We start from the raw sequence: 24,044 nt of genomic DNA, 5'->3' as shown, positions 1-24,044 counted from the left end.
TAAGGACTCGACGAGTTGGTGACCCAACTCGACGAGTCAGGTCAACTGAATGTTGACTTTGACCGATAGGTTGACTTTGACCAAGGGTAAGATAGTCAGTCTACGCTCAATATTATTATTAGTATTTGATTGAGGGTACTTATAGAAATTGTAGTCGGGGTGAAATCGGAGCTGCAACAGACAGATTCCGGAGCAGTTCTTTCAGCAGCTAGGCTACGAGGTGAGTTTCCTTTCATTAGGAACGGGTCTAAGACCACAATGTCGGCCCGTTTAGCTAGCAATAGTTCCCGTACTTCGGTTCAATGCAGTAGTTAGTATGTTTGATGCCTTCGTGGCTCAGTCAGGATTTATGTGTTATGTGTTCCGGGCTACGGCCCGATGCAGTATACAGTTATGTGATCATGCTAGTTGATATGTTTATGCTATACTTTGTTATGCTCAGTCAGCTTCCGGACTTCGGTCCGATGCAGAGGGCAAGGCCCTTGTTAGTTCCGGACTTTGATCTGATATAGGGGACAAGGTCCCAGTCAGTTCCGGACTTCGGTCCGATGCAGAGGGCAAGGCCCTGGTTAGTTCCAGACTTTGGTCCGATGCAGTTTCCGGACTTCGGTCCAATGCAGTGGGCAAGGCCCAGTATGTGTTATATGTTATTGTATGGTATGTGGTAGTGTGGGGGAGCTCACTAAGCTTAGTGCTTACAGTTCAGTTTTGGTTTCGGGTAGTTCCACAAGTAAAGGGAAGAGCTCGGGATGATGGCATTGCACACACCACAGTTTCGATCTTATTCCTGGGAGTTTGTTTTGATTCATATTTTGATTTGGCACAAATGTTCATGACATTTTATTATGATTTGAGATATTTGACATATGGTTTCATGATATGATGATCAGTATATGACTTTTACTATTATTAAAATAAAATTTTTGTGTCGTATTTTTGGACGTTACATTGATACTTCAGATTGTTTGTGGGATTTTAGGAGTTGTCCGAACATTGTGTAATTTGTAACAATGTAGGGGGCTTATTCCTATGTATATAATCTCATTCGAAGACCTTAACTTCCTGCTTAATTATAAAAGATTCCTAATTTTACACATACTGATATGACAGTGAAGAAAAATTAATAAATATCAAAAGAATGTTAAAACAAATATTAAAATTAAAAATTAAACGAGCATGAAATTCACGACCAAACTAGCTTACAAGGATCATCCGCAATATCAAAAAGTCTTGGACTATGTCCAAAATAAATGACAATCCACTAGGAACAATTTTGCAATTTTGTTAAAAAAAATATTTTACATGAAATTTAATCAAAATCAACTTATATCAATATTTTTCCCTATGACAAGAGCTTATTTGTTTGGCTTCAACCATTTAAAGCACGTTTATTCATTTAATTTATAACATCTTTACAACATAATTACACAAATGGACAAACAAAACTTATTGTAGCTCGTCTCTTGGCTTGTGACGTAGATATATGCCGAAGGGACCAAAATATCACTAAGAGATATACAGTTAGCTACCAACTACTTTGCTTCAAACAAATGCATTGGTGAAGGAGGATTTGGAAAAGTTTACATGGGAGAACTATTACATTCTGGTGGGCATATCATGACCGTTGCTGTAAAACATTTAAATCCCACAAACGAGCAGGAAACCGTGGGTTTAAGAACGAGCGTAACCTTTCCCAATACAAGAATGGTAATATTGTCAACCTCTTAGGATATTGTGATGATGACAACGAGAAAATACTTGTGTATGAGTACGCAGCTAAGCGAAGTCTCGACTTTTATCTAAACAACAATGATCTAAGATGGGTTAGACACCTTAAGATATGCATTGGGGCAGCTAGCAGACTGGTGTACCTTCATAATCCTGATGATTACCAAGAAAGCGTATGGCACCTTGATATTAAAAGTGGAAACATCCTACTAGATGAAAACTGGAATGCCAAAATTACAGATTTTGGTCTATCCAAGTTTATTGTTGCTAACCAAGAAAAAAAATTTGTTGTATCCGGTGCTGTAGGGACACCTGGTTATCGTGATCCAGTGTATATAGAGACAGGCTCGCCAGCAAAGGAGTCGGATATTTATTCCTTTGGCGTGGTGTTGTTCGAAATGTTGTGTGGGAGGTTGAATACTCCTAATAAATATGAACATCGATCATTAGCAGAACTGACAAGAAATTGTTACGAAAAGAGTGACCTAAGTGGAATTATTTTTGGTAATATAAAAGATGAAATAAGTCCTAGTTCGTTGAGATCGTTTGTGACAATTGCTTATCGATGTCTGAAGAGAGATCGTGAAGAGCGTCCATCCATGAAAGAGATCTTAACACCACTTGAAATTGCACTCGAACATCAGGTACGTAGCTCTTTTACTTTCTACGCACTTATTTCTTTATAGTAATCTAAATCTGTCTAATTTTTTCATCATTATTTTATGAAAACTAATATATCTTGTTAAAATAACAATGAATGTGATCCAAAAGGATGGGTGGTTGGATCTTTTACTAGATTATGTTTGGTTACACTACTATGTGTCCAAGTATCATAAGTAAAGTATTATATATAACTAAATCTACACCTCTATTAACGTTTCACCTCTGCATCTTACACCACCAACAACTCCAAGTTCAAAGAGCAACAATGAGTATCAAAGATCCTTGAAGCCCCTGCTTTGGGAAACAACCCGAGCAACTGTAGGAAGTTTATGGGACATGTCACATAAACATGGATCAAGGTATGTGGGTTTATTGGATGGAAGTTGATCCTAGTGCTTATAACATGGATGTATCTATGGCATAATTGCAAAAGTATCATATTTTGCTTTAGCTTAAAACTGGTGAAACTTCTTACTTTGTAGGGTTCCTGAAATGGATATTAGTGAGCTTGATAGGTTATTTTCCAAATACAAGGATAGCGCTCAGCCAGGTTACAAGACGCCTAAACTAGAAAACCTTTTTTGGGTTAGTTGACTCACACTTTACTTTAACTACTTCTCATGAAATAATGAAGTAAAAGAAACATCTCATTGCTTAATTCTTGTGATAAAATCTTTCACATAATTTATAAGCATTCATAAGTAAATTTGATAATTTTCTTAAATTTCGATTACATGTTCATCCGGACAGAGCAAGTAGTTGCAGAATTATGCTTCAAGACATAAAGCTTCCTGTAGCTGATATCATAGTAAGTTCATTAATTATGAGTACGCCAAAATTTGGTATGGAACCAGAAAACCGATAACCGAGCCAATTCAAAACTATCATGCTCAATTTTAATTACCGAATAAAATATGTTCTCAGTGTGGTCTGAAAAAATCTTTTTTCATTCAAGCAACAACCCCATTTATTTAAGAAAGTAGGTTGTGAATCATTATCCTAACAACATGCCCAATTTCGAACTAGGTTCACTTCCCTATGTTTATTATGCTAATATGCTTGCAAATTATTATAATACATTCAACTCTTCAAGTGTAATGGCTTTCTACGTTAGCATTTCATGGGTCCGGATCCGATGTGAACCTAAAATATCATAAAAACCACCACTAATCATGGTTCTTTTTATTTCTTTACATTAAAAAAAAAAAAGTGAACTGTATGCCTGTCTTAGAATTGTATCATATGATTTTGGATGAAAACATTTTAGATCATAACACTTTCAACAAAATCAAGTTTTTATCTTGTAACAATTTTGGATTATAACATTCTTGCAATTGTATAATTTTGAATTTCAAAATTTATAATTAAGGACCATAACATTTTTGTATAATAGCATTTTTGTATAATATCATTTTCAACAAAATAAGGTTTTTTCATATAGAGTTTGGTTCATAAAAAAAATGATGTTTATAAAACTTTGAATCAAAACATCTTGAATTATATCATTTTGAATCATATAATATTTTAAATTATTTAATTCCGGCGCAAATCATAATTTTGGATCGTAACTTTTTAGATCATAACATTTCAACCAAATTAAGTCTTTGTCTCATGCAAACGTTAACTTTTTAGATCATGACGTCTCAACCAAATCAAGTTTTTGTCTCGAGAGTTGGATCATAACATTTTTTTGGATCGTAAAATTTTAGTAATATGGACAGCCCCTTAACGTTTCTTAGAATAAGGAGGAAAAACCATTTTACATTATATTTTATAAAATCTAACGTTTCCTTAACTGAAAGTGAGAACTCTTAAAAGACATTTAAAAAAAACTTTTGCAAACTCACAAGTAGAGAATCATTTATTTTTATGACATTTAGAGACATTTTTTTGGATTTTTTTAAAACGTATAGAATTACATATTTTTTTTGGGACCGGTCTAATGTTGTTTTGGGCACCCATCTCAGAACGTCTGTTCTTTTTAGACCGGTCCCGCAAGTTCTCAGATCGTCCCGTGTTTTCTGAGATTGTCTTTTTCTAGGCCCGGCCTTGTTTTAGAATGGCTTAGTCTTAATGTATTTTTGGTAACGCCGATCTTTTTTTTTCATGTATAATCTATTTGCAGTTTGCCTCGAGAATGACAAAAATATCCGGGATGGAATCTATGTTGGGTTTTTGCCAAGACTTTCAAACAACATGCGTGAAGGACTTGTCCAACCAAGCAATTTTTTGGCCTGGGCAAAAACAAAAAATAGGTTCTTTGAAAAACATATTTGGACTGAATTAGTAAATTTTGCGAAGACATAATTTGCAATTGATGAAAGTCGAAGTATGTAGTTATAACAATCATGCATTTCAACTAATTAGACACTAGTTAACTTTAACAAATAAACAGTTTTTTTATTCTCAACAAACTTGAGATAAATTATAAAGCGAAAAACTAAATTAGTTAGTAGAAGTAGAATCTGAGACCTTTAGTAAATTCAAAACTATAGTTAACTTTTTAAAAATAAATTAAATAATTTTATTTATAAAACATGAGGTAAATAAGAAAACAAATAAAATTAGTTACTTGGATTAAAACATGAGAACTTCAGTCTTCACTAGTAAACGAACCACATTCAAAGACAAAATGTTCAAAGATGCACACGGCTGCCAATACAAAACTACTAATGTACGTTAATGAATACAAATCTCAAACACGAGGCTCCAACCAAATGCATGGGCCCATTGCGCAGCATTATTTAATAAGTTGTGTTTGTGTTCAGAATGCCATCCTTGCGTTAGATTCTTCTGTGAATGTCGATCAAGTTTATGATCTTAATGAATTTTGTCCAACAAATGAAGAAATGGAGATGCTAACGGTAAAGACTTCTCACTTCTTTCCTGTGTTAGCTTGTATTCTTTCTAATATATCCGTACGTAACAAATTAGATGGAAAATTATATATATATGGTTAAATTATTTTGTTTTCACTATCTATTGTGTGCATGTATGAGTGATTCTGGACAAATCATTTTAGTTATTTTAAGAAAGTAATCAATGCATATTACATGTTGAAGATATAATGGTATTAATTACATCTGTAACATTTAATATGTATTAATTATTTTCTTAAAATAATTAAAATGATTGGTCCAGAATCAATGATACATGCACACAATAGATAGTGAAAACATTTGAACCTAACTATATATATATATATATATATATATATATATATATATATATATATATATATATATATATATATATATAGTAATAAATACTATTTTTTCTGACTTGTCCTCAGCAGTTGAAGATATTTAAATCTTCAGGACCAATCATCTTTAATGTAGATTTCAGATTTAGTTTTTTATGGCATAATGTAAACAAAAATAGTTACTTTTTTAGTCTTTGTGGTTTGACCTTTTTTTTCTTTTCAAAATGCACATATACCACTTAGTGTGTAGTCGGCATGCTTATTGTGTACATCTTGAGTAGTTATTATTGGGTATATCTCTAAGGCTAGAGGGAGTGTTAACACTCGTAACATATTGTCACCTAGGATTTTTTAGCTCTTTTTATGACACATTGACTTACCATGTATAGCATAAAAATATAGGGAGTGTTAGTGTTTGATTTTAAATAGGTTTTATTTTGAAAAAGAAAAAAAGAACAGAAAAAAGCAAACAACCAATAGTTTTGTAGTCAAAAGGTAAACAGTCAATAACAACCTAATAATTTTTCTCTCTCTTCTCGTTGAGTCCATTACGACCTATAGCTAGCGACTCAACTAGCGAGTCTTAAGGGAATGGTTTAACATTGCTTGGCGACTCTTCTGGCGAGAGGGGTGGTGAGGCCACTCCCTCTAACCTAATTGACCACATTAATAAGATCTCTGATCCACACTTTGATTGCATGAACCTCCTTATGTTCTTTATTTTTCTTCTCATCTTTATCATGCATGTTATTTTTTCGATCCTTAATCCTAACAATAGTGGCTAGAGTTATACGTAATCTGCAATCATATTTCTACATCTCAGAACTATGCGGGAGACAAGGAAATACTTGGAGAGTGTGAAAAGGTATTTTTAATCATAGATTGGAAGTTTCATTGCAGAAAGATATATATAATCGCACCTTAGATAACACATTTACTTATCCTTTTAGTTCTTCTTGGAGTGTGCGAAGATTCCAAGGATGAATTCAAAACTACAAGTATTTGCATTTGCAATCACTTTTAGCCGCAGGGTGAATATTCTCACAAAATTAATCCTTTTGCTATTTGACAAAAGATTTATGTCTGGCTTAGCTTGTTTATGTTTTTTCGTTCAAAAAAATCGCAGGTTAACAATTTTAGAGACAACCTAAATATTATCAAAGTTGCTACTAAAGAGGTGAGTTTCATCTAGGTATTTAATATTTAATTCACTAGAGCTCATACCCTCTTAAATGAGGAAGTATCATGTTGGCTTTATTTGGCTACCCTGATGCACCCCTCATATTATGAACATATATATACTTGCACTACTTTGCAAAGTCTTAATTTCATCTGCAAAATTTAGATCAAGGAATCAACAAAGCTGGCTAAGATAATGCAGATAATTCTCATGTTAGGGAACAAATTAAATGCTGGCATAGCTCAAGGTACAACAAAAAGCCATTTCTTAAATATCTTCATATATCGGAGGTTATATTTCCTATCCGTGTTTCATGCAATGACTTATATCATCTATGTTGCAGGATCTGCCCAAGGATTCAAATTAGGCAGCCTTGAGAGATTGGGTTATACATGGGCAAGAGACAAGAACATCACATTGTTGCATTTCTTATGTAAGGTACAGCCTTGACTCTTAATTTTGATCATATATCACTTAATTACTAAAAAGATAGCTATAAGTAATATCCACTTAACCAAGCATCCACACATAAATCCTTTGAAATAAAAGTAACTTCTGGTTGCCGAAACAATCTTTCAATAGATCGGGAAATCAAGTTTGTCACAAAATCGATCACACTGGACCACAAGATAGTCAAACAAGAGAAAATCTATTTCCTAATAACTAGTATACTTGCCAAGCAGGGGCGGATTTAGGGGGGTTCCGCAGTGGCACCGGCAACCCCTAAATTTTCCGGCCGCAGTGGAATATTTTTCGAAATCTTTTAAAAATTTTATTTTTTCTACTATCGTGCAACCCCTAATTTTCCCGTGCAACCCCTACTATGAAATCTTACGTCCGCCCCTATTGACAAGCAAATGGTACTGATTCAAGCAGAATAGAATTAAGGGGGTGTTTGGATTAGCTTTTAGCTTATTGCTTATAGCGTATTTGTGGTGGGAATAAGCAATAAGCAATAAGCATAGGGAGAGATGCTTATTAAAATAGCCTAATAAGCTAGATTTTATCCAAACACTTAAATTAGCTTATTGTGGGAATAATCAATAAGCACCTCTTTTTTTCCTATCCAAACACCCCCTAAACATAAATTCACTATGCTAAAACAATGTATAAGAATACAGTAAGATGCAAGACACAATAGAACTTTTACATGGAACACCCAACATAGAAAATACAACTAAAACAAAATACATTTAAAACAAAGCCACTATATGGCCGTGTTGTTTACCAATAAGTCTGTCCTAGTTTGACCATGAGATAACTGTTAATCTTGATATCCTTCCAGATAAAAGCCCATATCTCTTAAACCAAATTGCCTCCATAAATGCTTTAGTTAGAAGTATACTTAACTTAAACGTAGTCCACCTTAAGTTCTTTCGTTACAGCCATACATTCAACTGTAGACCGTAACTATTGGCACCACCATCTAAACTCCTCTAATGGTTCCACCACCTAAACTGAACACATACTCGATCCACGATTGATCTCCCATACAACCTTATGATGACCTTTCCACGGGTTCATAATGTATTTTCTAGCAATGTTAACTGTATGAATATGGAACATATTAAGACTTCAAAACAAATTTCAGTAAGAAATCTAAACACAAACTGAATGATACAAAGAGTTTATAGTTAGTTTTACAGATTAAACAGATACAATCAACAACCTATTAACAAAATTAAATTGATCAAACAGAGAAATAAATCAGTAATCGAAAGCAATTAACCAGATCACTATGTATGATCTGGGAGAGTATTTTCTCAACACAACTTTTAACTAAAGAGCTTGAAGAAAACCCTAAAATATACGCTTCATAGAATGAAGATGAAGAACAGCTTGGTAACATGACATCTGATGGATTAAAGAGTTTTTATATACAAGTTCCAGCCCATATGTGTTTTTAGCTTCACATGGCCTACATTCCAGCTGCTTCAGCCCACTAAACTGTAAGCCGATGTAACACATTAATGAATGTTACTGCAACATTTAATTAAGAAACAAATAATAACAAATTTAATACGCAAAACTTATTATTAATACCAATTTGTTATGAAACGTTTAGGTCCTTCACCTCTTTTTCCACATACAAGTATCCTTTCCGACTCCAGAAGTGCCTTGTGTAAAATCAATTTGGATTAACAAATCCTCAACTACACAAGCCATATTGGAAATCTAGCATTCCTATCTAAGAAAGAAATATTGTGCTTTAGTAATAGATAACTAATCAAGCATGTCAACAATCCTAAATAAATTAATAAGAAACCCGCAAGATCTGATGCTAATTGTGGAAAAAGTCAACCAAAGAACATCATCAATTTCCTTGAGAATATTTATACACATGGAACAAACGATAGTAATTTAGAATTCGAGTTTGCACCCAATAACGATTATAAATTGACATGCATTATAATATAAAATGAAGAGAGACCCCAGAAATTTTAGGTGGAAAACCCATTTCAGAAAAGTCACAGCGACGCCCAGAACAGATTCACTCTACCAATGGGGTGTTTAAGGTTGCGTTTAGTTATGAAAAAACAGTTTTTATTTTCCGTCTTTCGTTTTCCCTTTTCAGTTTTCATTTTTCGTTTTCGGTTTTCATTGGAAAATTTTGAAAACACGTTTAGTTAAAACTTATTCATTTTTCATTTTCAGTTTTAGAAAAATTAAAAAAACGTGTTTAGATGTATATATTTCTATGAGTTTTCATTTTTAGAAAACGGTAGCGAGTAGGGTGGGGGTGGGGGCAGAAGGGGGGGGGGGGAATGGTGGTGTTGATGATGGCGAAGATGGTGGTGGCCGTGGCAGCGACGGTGGTGGTGGTGGGGGTGGTGATGCTGGTGATGGAGTAGTGGTGGTGGTGATGGTAGGTCGGTGATTGTTATACTGGTGTTTGGTGGGTGGGTGTGTGTACTTCTGTGTTTGTGTGTGTGTATATGTGTTTATGGGTGTGTGTTTGTGGGTGTATGTGTTTGTGGGTGTGTGTTTGTGGGTGTATGTGTTTGTGGGTGTGGATGTGAGTGGGGGTTGGGGTAGGTGTGTATTTGTAGGTGTGTGTGTGTGTGTTTATGGGGGTGAAGGTGGGTATGGGTGTGTGTTTGTGTGTGTATGTATTTGTGGGTGTGTAGATGTGAGTGGGGGTTGGGGAAGGGGTGTGTGTTGGTAGGGTGTGGATGTGGGTGGGGGTTGGGTTAGGTGTCTGTTTATGGGTGTGTGTGTGTGTGTATGCATGTGTTCAGGGCCGGTCTATTGGTTTTTCGTTCCCCGGGAGAAAGAGACTCGAGAATGCCCCTATATATATATATATATATATATATATATATATATATATATATATATATATATATATATATATATACCAAACCCCCAAACCCATACACAACATAAATTTATAAACAAAAATACTAATAAAGTTTTTATTTAGAGACAATTTTTATTTAGATCTTTCAAAACAAAGTGACCGAAAAAAAATTAACAGATTTGAAGTTGGATGATACAGAGTAATTTATAAACTTGACTCAAAAAGTAAAAAAAAAAATGGCCGCAAATCCTAATCCTATTAGCTTAAACAGAATACAGTAATCCCATTAACAAACAACCAAATTAAAAACCAAACAAAATAGCCCAAATACTTTTGTTTTTCAATTCCATATCAATATTTAGACTATTAGTCGAAGACTAATTTCTAAAAGTATTCCAATCCTATTAAACTAAAAACCAAGCGAAGTGGAAAAACATTGAAGAACCATTATAAAATAACATTTTTAACGGCAATGACTTGTACAAATAGATGATCAAAATGCACTTGAAATTGCATTTATATAGTTAAGATAACACCTACTAGCATAAGAGCTCAGCAAGATTACAAGCAACTCCTAAATCCACTTTAAAATTGCAAATACAATCTTCAGGGGCAAAATTGTCCAACTTGGATCAAAAGTACATTCCAGTCGGCAGCTCTAGATAAAGTCCCCAACCAAACTCATATCAAGGGCAAAATCGTCCGGTTTAAGCTATAATAATAAAATACAAAAATCATAACATTTGATCAACATATAAAACCAAAATCATAAAACTAGAAAAGTTGCCAAGATTCCTCTTTCTAGATTTGAGTTTCCACAAACTGGCATAGAGCAGCCACACACGACTACACTATGCATTCAAAATTCATGAAAGAAAAGAATCAAAACATAAAGAATAAGATTTATGTTTCTGATTTCGGGTTATAATTTCAGATTTGATAGTAAGGGATTCAAGTAATTTGATTTATAACCAAAGAATAAAAACGTAATACTTTTTTACCGTTAGCTTGCAAGACTCGGTACAATCGATTTCTGATTTTAGGCGTGATTATTTCGCATGATCGACTCCTCGTTTTCTGATTTTTGAGCGTGATTCTCAGCTGCGTTTTGCCGCTTCTGTGCTTCTATGTGTCGGATGCCTCATGCCTATGGAACAAAATTTGTGCCGAAAGTTTATATGCCCTTAAGAGGTAGACAAATCGTTATGCCCCTCTTCGTAATGATGCCCTGGGCAGTGGCCCAGCTCGCCCTGCCCTTGGGCCGGCCCTGCATGTGTGTGTGTTTGTAGGGGTGGTGGTAGGGGTATGTATGGTTGTGTGTTTGTGTGTGTGTGTGTGCGTGTGTGTTCGTATGGGTAGGGGTGGGTGTGGCTGTGTGTTTGTTTGTTTGTGTGTATGTGTGTTTGTGGTTGTGTGTGTGTAGGGGGGGGGATTGGGTAGGGGTTGGAGTAGGTGTGGGTAGGTAGGGGTGTGGTGGGTTGGGGGGTGTTAAGGTGGGGGTAGAGTGCGTGTTTATATTTTAGAAAACTTTTGGAATTATAAAAATATGGAAAACAATAATTATTGGTTTTCCAAAAATTTCTAACTTCTTTGTAATTTTAAAAATCGGAAAATTTTCATTTCCCGTGAAAATTTGAGAAAAATAAACAAACTAAATGCGTTTTTCAAAATTCTCATTTTTCTTTGAAAATTTTTCTGGAAAACGGCTTATTTTTCCGCAACTAAACACATCCTCAGTTTTTGACATCTTATAAGTACATGAGCTCTGACTATGTATTTAAATTGCTAGGATATTATCTCTCCAAGGATAAATATAGATATAGATAAACCAACAAATCTATCCTAGTTTTGCTGATAATGTGATAAACATACAAACACATAAGAGAAATTAAGAACACAAGGATTTAACACTACTGTTCAGAGTAATCATTTTTTATCCACATGCAGACTATAGAAATTTTATTAGAATCGTAGTTGTCATAATGCTTTACAAAAGTACAATAAGATGTTTTAATAATATTAATAATAAAAAAAAACATGACCAAGGACTGCTTAGGTGCAAGTGCAGCGCAAGGGGTGACTCCTTTTTTTCCACATATGCTCTTTCGGGAGCGGGATCCCAATATCCCATTGTTAAGTTTCAATAGCGGCAATAAGGTCAAGCTTTATCCAATTACATCGGCAACTTAGACATAAAACAATGTGCATTTTTGTCCCTTAATGTTGTGTTGATTTAAAAGTAGGAGTGGGTTTGGAGACACATATTCACAAAATAAAATACTTTACAACACAAAACATAAACAAATTTCAGGAAAATTAAGAATGAGTGAATGCAATAAAAGATCATTTACAAACAAAATTAACAATGTTTTCAGTATCATGGAATGTCATTTTTATAATGTTATGACTTTGGGTGCATACATACTGCTATTCCATATTTACAGGTTATTGCCGAGCAAACGCGTGAGTTGTTGTATTTTTACAATGATATGACTCACTTGCAAGATGCATATTGGGTATGTCTAATACCTTAAAATTAGTTGAGTTTCTTCCTAGCAATGTGGACGCCTAAGGCTGACATGTAATCTTTTTTCCATTTGGGTAATCACATCAAACCATTAGATACAAATTAAAGATTTGTATGAGGAGAAGTCTGCAATAATCAATAGTTTTCAGAAGGTTAAGCAGGAATTCAGTTCTTCAGTCAGTGATGGGAGCGTATCTGCTAAATTTCGAAAGGTAATTAAATATATGTTTGCTTAATTTTCATGTATCTTTAGTATAATGGGTTGGAAACTATGAATCTGAACACTAAACAATCAAGATAACGAATTAATGATTTAGATTAATGTGGTTTAATCATTGAGTTGACAACATTTTAAACCCATTTATGTATCTCTTAACTGGAGAGACTATTTAGCTTCGTACCAGGCTTTGAAGGATTCCATAATCAAGAGTACTGAATTTGGATCCTTTAGTGAGTGACCAACAACACTTTCAACCTCTTACGATGTGTGATTTCTGTAATTTATCAGGGTCAATGGAAGTTTCACATATGTAGTACTATCCTAAATCTAAATATTTTAAGCAGTGTAGATTTAGGAGCTCCTTTATATGTAACCTTTTGTTTGTTTCCTTTTCCCAAATTATATACGTCCCCCGTATGATTAAGGATGTGTGTGTGGATAAAGTGTTACATATTCCATATGTTGGGTTTAAGGCCATACATATTGTGTCCACATGAGAAAGATAATAATTCATACAATTAGTAATGACTATTTTCAATATTGGCTATATTTTCTTTCAAAAAAGTACACTAATTCTACATCTACTCTCCAGGCCTTGAGGCCATTTCTTGATAGTGCTGATGCAAAACTCCCATCTTTGATCTCCCTGTTTGATGAAGTGGTAAGTCTTTTAATCAAGTCCTTTAATTATTATATATGTTCACTCTAACATCATTTAGAAATGAACAAGAAAAGTATTAATTTACTTTGTAACAAGAATACATGTCTTGCAGTATCTGGACATAGAGTCACTTGTCATATATTTTGGAGAGGATCCAGATTATTATTCATGGAGACAAGGTTTGTTGTAGTTTTTAATGGCACTATCGTGATTCTCAAAGTATAAAGAAAGGTTTTATTAGCTATTAATGGTATATGTGTAGCATGATATAATTTGTATCACAACATAATAAGAGAAGTCTTGTGACACTGCTATTAACAGAAAAGTAAAAGGGTATGTATATGTAGGGCAACTTGGATAGAATATTGTCGCCGTTATCAGTTTTAGTCAGAAAAATGGTTTATAAGACTAGTGATTCAAGTGTAGAGGGATTTTGTTGGAGTTCGTTTCGCATTTACATTGACTAAAACTAATCACGCCAATCAAAGTCTATCTAATAGACCCTATATATACCTGCCTGGCCTCTTAATTTTGTGTTGACAGCAGTGTCACACGAGTGATGTTATTATGTTAGAAGAAAAATTAGATCATCCAACACATATACCATTAATATGGAAAAGCAAATATAATGTTGTTAAGTATATAGATATAGTTATTAAAATCAATAAGCTACGTGGTTTTGTATTAAAATCAAATTCCATCAAAAAAATCATGTATCCTAAAACATCTCGTACTAAAAGTTCTCTAATTTAATCTATCATGCCAAAAATTTACTCCTTGATTTTTAAAACGAGCACACTTGGAAGAGAGAATGAGTGATCTTATCTACTCTAATAAATGAATGTTTTTTGCTACATGTCAAACTCTCATTTAATCAATGTTCTAAATAACGTAAGGCGTGACTTGGCGGCAATGTCAAGCCTCAAGCTTTTTCGAGCTATGGCGAGTCACGTCGTTTGTAAGGCGTGTCATAAGTCGGCAAATTTATATATAATTAATAATTTTATACAAGTCTTCTACTATTATTCATTTTTATATACATATATGACTTAAGGCGGCAATTTGTCAAAGCTCGGCGGCAACTACATGCCTTGGAGTCGTGGTGAGCCATGGCGGAGCCATGACGAGTTTTTTAGAACCTTGCATTTAATTTGCCAAATGTCATTTTGTGGCTATTTTGAATTATTTTTTTTCTATATGTTATTTTATTAGTTTTTATATTTTATTAAATTCCACATAATATTTTAAATATAATAATTAAATAAATATGGTAATAAATGGATATCAATTTCATTAATAAACTTACGTTTTCATTTCAAAAAATTTAAATTGAGGCTCATTAGTTTTTTTTTTTAATTATTTGTTTAAATTTAAAAGATAAGAAACATTTCAATTGTAATATTTTTTTTATTTTCTTATAAATTCAAAGTTCTCAAATATTTTAACTTTTATATTTAATTTTTTTTTAAATTAACTCATATAATACATGGGTCTCACAACTAGTTAAAAAATAAAGAAAGAAATGTTAGAAAGGATGGAAAAGAAAACTAAAGAATTTATAGTTGATGTGATATTTTAAGATACATGATTTTGATAAGGCTAATCAATTATCATACAAAACGACGTAGATTAATAGCTTTAATACCAAAACTTATATATATATATATATATATATATATATATATATATATATATATATATAAAGAGAGAGAGAGAGAGTAAATTACCGAAATCATCTCTAACTTTATGTATGTAAGGGACGAAACACGCAAAAAAATCATATCACATGGACGATCTGAGTGCAAAAAAAAAAAATTAGAGACCAAATGTGCAATTTTGAATAAACCATAAGGATGATTTGAATAATTTACTTATATATATATATATATATATATATATATATATATATATATATATATATATATATATATATATATATATATATATATATATATATATATATATATATATATATATATATACTTGTGTTTGTGAGACTATGAAACTATATTTTTTGTATTGAAATATTTTGATTTTCTATGTTTCCAAAAAATATAATATATGAAATATTATAATATTATAAAATAATATTGTTAATACATTTTACACCAATGTATTCATAAAATATATAATGTTACAATAATATATAAGTTATAATTTTATGAACAATATAATATGAGAACAATTTAGTAGAGAAAAACTCATCCCTACATGTTACAAAATTAGCTTCGTCATATATATATATATATATATATATATATATATATATATATATATATATATATATATATATATATATATATATATATATATATAATCACCCTCTCTTGCATGTTTCATTGTCACCACGAATACTTCTTTTTTCCAAGCTCTGTAAAGAAACAAACTAGATTCTAATAATAGTGTATCGCAAGAATCTAAATTTAAAAAAAAGAAAAGATAACAACATATCTATTCTCCAACTAAGAATAGTCGAGCTGGGTTTTTTTGTTATTGTTCAAGTAATTAGATAATATGTGGTTAAATTGTTCTTTCTTATTTTGTAGAAGGATCTATCATGATTCTTTCCGTTTGTTTTTACAGTTATAACTTCTCTAGTGAATTTTATCGAGATCTTCAAGAAAGCACACAATCATAATAAAATGAAGGTTGATGCTAGAAAGATGAAATTGGAGACAAATGGTGATGAAGAATGAGGCAACAATTATAACTTCTACCAAAAGAAAGTCATAACATAGCAATCAATGCCTTACTTCTGTAACCCTTAAGCTAGTGCAAAGTTCTTAAGTTTTTTCGGATTAATATAAATAAGATAGTAAGGTTTGACCAACATGTGAAATCATTAATAAAACCGTAAATCTTTACACTCTTTATGTTGTTTATTCTCTTGATTTTCGTGCTTATATTACTCATTGATCTTCATATGTGCACATAATTGACACATAATAATGTTTTTTTTTTTTTTTTTCATGTAGATAAACTTAAGTTGTACAAGAATATAAAATGTATGCTATGTGATATTTAATAACTTGAACCATACAAATAAACAATATAGTATTCCGAATTAACGATAATACAAATAAAGTATCATCAATAAGTGCATGTTTCACTTCCTCTATTCTTATACGAGAGCCAAAACAGGACAGAAATATAGGCGATACAACCATAACCTATATGTTAATTATGAAAAGGTAAACCAATCCATTTATAATGAAAAAATAAAAATTACCAAGAGGTAAACCCCATCATTTTCCATACTACCAAAAAAACAAACTCACTAATAAGACCAATTAGTTGCAATTCAGTTTTGAAACATTTCTCAAAATCCCCGACATTAAAAACACTTACTCTCACTTGAAACCTACAAAAATGATGTTTTGCTTGGGGAATTAGAAACAAGTTAGCTACTCTTGTTGGTTTTTGTTGCAATATATCAGGCTTACTTTTTTGTTTACATCTACATTATGAATAAAGTGGAAGAAAATGTTGTCAAGAGTATCCAAATCATAACTATTTTTAATATTTTTAGTAATAATAGGGTCCTTTTGGGTTTTCCTTAAGAGTCATTTGAGAAATTAAAAGGAAACATAATTTAGGAGAAACTAGCTTATTAATTTTTCAAGATATGATAAATTAATTAGAAAATATTTTGGAATTAGTTAATTAAATGGGTTGAATGTTAATTAATTATAAGTTTAATTAATTGGAACATTCCAGAACCCTTAACAATAAGGGATGATTTTAAGGATAACCCTTATCAGGCTATTTGAATTGTTATAGGATTAAGCAACTACAACATGGGGAGCTAGGGATAAAACCCAAGATGTTCTTTCTCTCCTTTGAAATTTTGGCTCCCTCTTCCATTTCCTCTCAATCGACTAAATTCACAACCCTTCTAGGGTCACTGAAAATTTTGATTTTTCCTCCCCTCTCCTAAGGTTTGTTGTAACACTGTTTTCCCAGAATAGATTAGTGGATAGTATAAGGGAGTCAAATGAATGGTTTTTAAGGAAAACCATATGCCACAACATGGCATATAGAGTGCCACGACGTTGCATACAAGATGGAGAATGTGTATTTTGGGTAGGCACCACGACTTAGCAATAAAATGGCCACAACGTGGTGAACGTTAAGACCATGGATTTTTAGGGTTTCTTATATGTTTAAGCACCTTAACTCCATGTTAGGGCACCCTTTTCAGCCTCTAACCTCTCCATTTTGAAAACCTTAGCCCTCTTTATGTGTTCTTGGTGTTTCTTGGCCATTTGAAGACCATTTTCTCATATTTTGGTGTGGAGCTTGAAGACCAAGTTTCTTGCAAAGTGTTTTGGTTAAGAGCTGACGTGTAGATCTAGTAAATGGACTTCATTTATTTACCATTGTGAGTAAACAACATCCATCTTGACCTCTAGTTTGCTAGCTATTGTAGTTTGATCATTTATGTCCCTTTTTGATCCTTGTAAGCTTGGGCTGAACTCCAACACCTCTTGAGCTTATTTTATCATCTACTAATCTTGTTGGACTGGGAAAGTTTGCATCTTGATCTTGTTTTTGAAGCTATGCATATTTTACAAAAGGTTTTATTCTATCAAGAACTTAGAGTTATGGATCTTGATTTGGCATGGAGTCCTAATGGATAAAGTTTGAAAATTTATCCATTAAGTCAGTAAAAACAACTAGATCTAATGTTTTAGGCTTTGGTCCGATGAAATTAAGCACTTAATGGAGATTTTGGCATTCTGCCAGTAGCCAAGGTATGGCCTAGGGTTTGCCACGACGTGGCGATGCTCAAAATCACGACTGTTTTGTCTTGGCATTTCTATGACATGGATAAGCAGGGTCCACGACGTGTCAATGTCCTGCATGTTGGTTGTTATGACCTTGCATTTCCACTACGTGCCCAAGGGGATTCAGGACGTTGATGGGTTTTGTACACTTCATCAATCCTATGGTGTTCATGCAAACCCTAAAGCTTTGGAATCACAAACACCATGAGCAACAAGATGAACAAAGAGAAGTAAGAGAAGGCACAAAACGTCCAAGAACTCTTAGGGATCACTTCACCACGTTTTTGGGGCATTAGGGGTTTCTTATATAGTTAGGCTATTAAGTTTATCAAACAAGGAAACCCTAATTTATGGAATCTTCAATTTTTGAACTTTTGGAATTTTGATCTTTAAATTCACACTTTAATTACTCCAAAATTCTTCAACTTTTCTGGTAATTCCTCTTTTTTCTTCACATGTATCTCACTTTTTTTTTCAATCAAAACCTAGATGCTTAAGTAGGGGCGCTTTACTTCAACCTTTATTGGTTAATACATATCTTTCCTGGATACATTCCAGGTTTAGGCTGCTAAACATTTTGCACCCCTCAAACCAAGCGGGGTTATGTTTTTGTTCCATGATTTTACTAAAATAAGGGAGGCCACAAATGCACTATAACGTATATCGGCTCAACTAAACATTTGAACTTTTATCGGATCATCCCATATAACACTAGCAACTACAGTTTATTATTAATACTATATTTAATTATTAAAGATTCCAATTTTCAAATTTTCTAGTAATTTCTACCATCAAATTTTTATCATTATCTAGCAATTTACTTTTTGTACCCCCTATCCCACATTTATTTCATACAATGCCCTCATTGTATGCATAGAAAAAATCAAAAATAAAGAAAAGGGAGAAAAAGGAACAGACTCCCCTGGGATAGCATGCATCTGGAACACGGATCTCTCAAAAATATAAAGTTGGTGTAGAACTGGATGAATATGTAAATAAACCACGAACATGACTCGAAACTTCAATTCTTCAAAGTGGGTGCTAGTAAGTAGAAAAAGAAAAAAAAGTGGGAAGGATAACTGATATACGTCATGGCAAAGAATACCACGTCGTGATAATAGATGAAAACGCGAACAGAAGGCTGCTTTAATTCTTCAAATTGTATGAGAGCCACGACGTGGTGTAAGGAGCCCACGTCGTGGAAACTGAACATCAAAAAAAATGTCTCATCGCCTTATTCATCCTAGCAGCTTTACCAGTGTCTGTATGGGTTAAGACTCTTCTATGTAAATATACTTCCCAATTGTAACCTCTCTCCTACTAACGTACCCCACACTAATCTTTAATTGTGGGTTCCAACTCACAACTTTAAGCTTCCTTGACTTGACTAGACAAACACGACTCTTGACTTAACCTTATACGCTCCTGAGAATTCCAATGCTAATCTGAAAAACGGAACAACCCAAAAGAAATAAAAGAGTAACATCATAGTTCAACAAAGTCTTACATCACAAACCAAATTCAAACATAAAACAAAACTACTTAAAACAAAACAAAAGAAAATAAATAGAAAAGAAAATCAATCATCATCTCCTTGTCCCTGCGCTCCACTTGGTCCTGCCCCGTCATTCTGCGGATGCCAAAGCTCCTCCCATGTTGGAAAATAAGGATAATGTGGTGGCATAGAAGGTGGCCAGGTCACACCCAAATGCGAATAAATACCCTCAGTAAGCTGGGTATGATAAATAGCATGCCCCCGGAGATTATCCAAATAAGTTCCCACCCGACTCTGAAAAGGGTCGGTGGGTACTCCTTGTACGTGCTGTGGAGCAGCACGCTCTCTCTCCATCTCTCCTCTAGCTCGCACATTTCTACGTCGCGGTCTGGCTGGCGGTTGCTGCCCTGGCTGCGCCTCCTCCTGCTCCTCATTTATTGGCAGTATAACAAAACCGCCCCCGACATTCACCACTACCCGCATAACTCCCAGGACTTGGATGGTTAAATCAGTGTCCGGGAATTGGGTAAGATTCCTCACAAATTCGTGGGTCAAAATATGATACGACCTAGCAAGGCGAGTAACCAAATGTCCCCCCGTAATCGGACTCCCGGGCCTAAATTTAGCCGCTTTCTTCCCCATGAATCTCGCCAACATATATGGTAAATCACAGCAAACCCCAGGGGTAATAAGAGTCCACAGATAAAACAAATTCTGAATAGGGACTTTATCGCCATGATGCTTGTGATTTATAGAAAAAGTGATAAGGCGATGCAGAAATCGGAAAACAGGATTCCAAATTTGTGACTCACTCGAGTCACGAGTATTATACTCATGGTTGGAAATGCTCTGCCAGAACTGGACATCCATAATACCGGGATTAAAATCCCGAACTCATCCAAGTAGGAATGGTATGAAAAACGGAGATTGAGTCTCCACTTCGGTATAAAGTCCCATCCGCCAAACGAACTCCCGAAGACTACATTCCCTATAAACACCACCCAAGCGGAACACAAGTGCCCGGTTGTATGTAAAGTCAATGGTGCGTTCCTTGAAGCATACGGTAGAGAAAAACTCCACCGATAACTCCCTGTACACGGGTTCTTGAATTGCAAACAAATTCCGCCATCCGTGACAAGTGAAGAAAAAATCATCCCCTTCGTATGTTTTCGTCCAATAGCGTTCTAATTCAGCAACCATTCCCACACCACCGAGCCATCCCCAATCGATAATCGGAGCTATCGCAAATGCCCTGTTGTACAACCATCCCAACCGATTTTCATATGTAGTCAACAATGGTCAAGAAATGTTTTGTGGAAACTGATATAAAGGATGTATACTCGCCACATCAATTGAATTTTCCTCCTGTGGAACAGCCCTTCGAGGTCCCATGTCTGCATATAAAATTAAACCAAAGCAGCAGACACCCAAAACATTAAAAAAAAATTAAAACTGTTTTGCCAGAAATCACGACGTGGCCAAGCTCGCCACATCGTGGACCGCAGTAGGAACATGGGTGTGGATCGGTCACTTTATATGCGATTTTAACCAAAAACAATGCTTGGGGTTTGTTCATATGGATATTCAAAGGACATGCAACCTAGAATCAACAACTAATTTCAACCAATTTCGTGAATCTCATTATTCACATAAACCCTAACCATGAAAATGTAAAATTGGAAGAAATAACTAGAATTAATCTATAGAATACATACCAAATAGAGTTAGACGACAAGAAAATGCAAGGGATTTGGAAGACAAATTAAGAAATCGGCTGTGGGGACCTTGTTCCCGTTCGTGAGGCAGTAAGCAAATGGGAATGGGGAATGTGCGGTCAAAGGGTTTTAAAGAAATGCCCCCCCCCCCCCCCCCCCGTGACTTTTTAAAGGCCACATCGTGGCTGGCTTTGCCATGTCGTGGACTTTGAAAAATTATGATCTGTTTTAAAAAAAAATCCATCTGATCCCCGTAATTACTCTTAAACCACAATGTGGCATTATCAGGCCATGACATGGCATATGTCTGATCACAAAAATTGAATAAAATCACAACTGTTTAACTAACTACTTTGCATTTTATTTATTAATCAAAGCTCCCCACAACTAATTCTTACTAAGTATCAATTATTATACGATAAGTTGATATCTTTCCTAATTAAAAACTCAAAATTAAAAGAAAAGAAAATGCAAACCAAGCTCGGGTTGCCTCCCGAGAAGCGCTTCTTTTTCTTGGAGTCTTGAGCTGGACTCCGTGCCTCCTACGTTGAATCTTCGGAAGAGTTCATCACCAGCTGGACCTTTTGTTCCTTAAAACGCCTCTTGTAAGCTTGGACTCGTCATTTGTATGCCTTCTTTGAATTCTCTTTTTTAGCTTTGAGCTCTTCTTCAAGCTTGCGTTTAATCCCTTGAGTCTTTAACTTTTCTTCACTCTTCATCTCCATACCACTTGTCTCTTCCTTCACCATTTTCCTTGTCACCTTTGAAGTAACCTCTTCTTCATCACTTGTTATCCCCTCATCTTCTTTACTCACCCAAGAAGGTGGACTCTTGTAAGCTATGACTTCAACAAAATATGGAACAAATGCTCTTGGTTTTGTTCTTTTGACTTGATGAACTGTCTTGATCTCTTCTTCCATAAGCCTTTCTAGTTCTTCTAGTTCATTGTCTTCATTAATTGTGAACACCTCTTCTTGAACATGATCCTCTTGGAAGTCATCTTGCATCCCAAAAACTTCTTTTTCATCTCCCACCCTCAAAGTGAGCTTAGACTCACGAATATCAACAAGAGCTCCAACAGTGTTAAGCAATGGAAGACCAAGGATAATTGGAACATCGGGGTCTTCCTTCATATCCAACACTACAAAATCTATTGGAAAAACAAATTTTCCAATTTTCACCAAAATATCCTCCACGATGCCCCGGGGTTGTGTCACTGAACGGTTCGCCATGTGAATTGTCATTCTTGTAGCCTTCATCTTCTGAATTTCCAATTTTTGATAAAATGAAAAAGGTATCAAATTAATGCTAGCCCCGGAATCAGCTAAAGCATTAACCTTCATTTTTTTACCAAACTCACACGGAAGAGTGAGGCATCCAGGATCCCCCATCTTCTCTGGTATCTCCCCCAACACAGCTTTTGAGCTTTGCTCACTTAGAATCACCTTAGAATTCTTCTTTAATTCGATACGGTTGTCTATCAAGGCTTGCAGTAAACTTTGATACTCGGGAATTTTGGATAAGGACTCGACAAAGGGAGTATTAATCGGGATTCCCTTCACATGTTTGACAAACTCTATATGCTCCTTCTCCAGTGGACTAAGTGCAGCTCGGGATGGAAACGGCAAAGGCGACTGATAAACCGTAACAGGCTCAGAAACTTTTCATTCAAACAAGAGCCACGTCGTGGCCAGAGAAGTGCCACGACGTGGCGAAGCTGTTTCAGCAACCCCTTCACTTTCGAACCTTGGCTTCTTTGGTTTTGGATCGGGCTGTTGTGGTTCTTCTTCCAATGCCTCCAGGAACTCAAAGATCGCTTCTTCTTCAGTATCAATGGCCATTACATGAGATTGGGTCTTCACTTCGGGATTCTTCGGGGACAACTTTTCATGAACCAGAGTGGCTAATTGACCAAATTGTACTTCAAGGTTATGGATGAAGGCTTGCTGATTCTTTATTAAAGTTTGTTGTTAAATAATAGCAGAATCAGTGGCATCGTGTCTCTTTTCCGAAGCTTGCATAAACTTCATCAATATGGTCTCTAGATCGGGTTTCTTCTCAGCTGGTGGCTGCTCCTTTTGATAGAAGCATCGACCTGTCTGCCTATACTTCTCTTCTTTTTGCTTCTTATACTCTTCATATGGAAGCCACTCCTTCTTTGGTTTCCTCCAGTCTTCATCAAACTTATCCCCACTCGAGTAGCACACTTGAGCTTTTCTATTCCCAAACTCATCTAAGTTACAGTCCTTGGTCAAGTGTCGACCACTACACCTCTCGCAACCTACTCTGATGGCATGAATTGACTGGTCCATTTGTGTTATCCTTCGATCCAAATTATTTAGCATGGCCATAATAGCTGCTATTTCTTCAGTTTGGGTCCCTCCACCGCCTTTGATTCCATCTTGCCTAGGGTTGTGATATTCGTGAGAGTGCTTCGCAAATTCTTCAATCAGCTCCTTGACTTCCCTTGGATTCTTCTTTGTCAAGGGTCCTTGAGAATCAAGAAGCTGTCTCGTCATAACGTTGAACCCATCATAGAAAATCGACATCTCTTGTTGCACATTT

General features: G+C 34.7%; 2 protein-coding genes across 2 annotated transcripts; both read left to right on the top strand.

Moving 5' to 3' along the window:
* Nucleotides 1-1,584: 1,584 nt before the first annotated feature.
* Nucleotides 1,585-2,414, top strand: LOC145049812 (receptor-like protein kinase ANXUR2). Its single transcript, XM_078998168.1, has 2 exons — nucleotides 1,585-1,669; nucleotides 1,729-2,414. The coding sequence occupies exons 1-2, from the start codon at nucleotides 1,585-1,587 to the stop codon at nucleotides 2,412-2,414; spliced, it is 771 nt and encodes a 256-aa protein (XP_078854294.1).
* A 4,539-nt stretch (nucleotides 2,415-6,953) lies between these two features.
* LOC145051238 (putative formin-like protein 15b) lies at nucleotides 6,954-16,353 on the top strand. The gene is made up of 6 exons (XM_078999336.1): nucleotides 6,954-7,211; nucleotides 12,519-12,590; nucleotides 12,697-12,813; nucleotides 13,414-13,482; nucleotides 13,595-13,661; nucleotides 16,066-16,353. Exons 1-6 carry the CDS (start codon nucleotides 6,969-6,971, stop codon nucleotides 16,176-16,178), a joined length of 681 nt encoding a protein of 226 aa, XP_078855462.1. The 5' UTR covers nucleotides 6,954-6,968; the 3' UTR covers nucleotides 16,179-16,353.
* The last annotated feature ends 7,691 nt before the right edge of the window (nucleotides 16,354-24,044 follow it).

This window comes from Lactuca serriola, chromosome 5 (assembly GCF_051521515.1).
Source record: "Lactuca serriola cultivar US96UC23 chromosome 5, Lser_US96UC23_V15, whole genome shotgun sequence".
In the NCBI taxonomy this organism is placed as follows: domain Eukaryota; kingdom Viridiplantae; phylum Streptophyta; class Magnoliopsida; order Asterales; family Asteraceae; genus Lactuca; species Lactuca serriola.
This window is presented reverse-complemented; position numbering and strand designations above follow the sequence as displayed.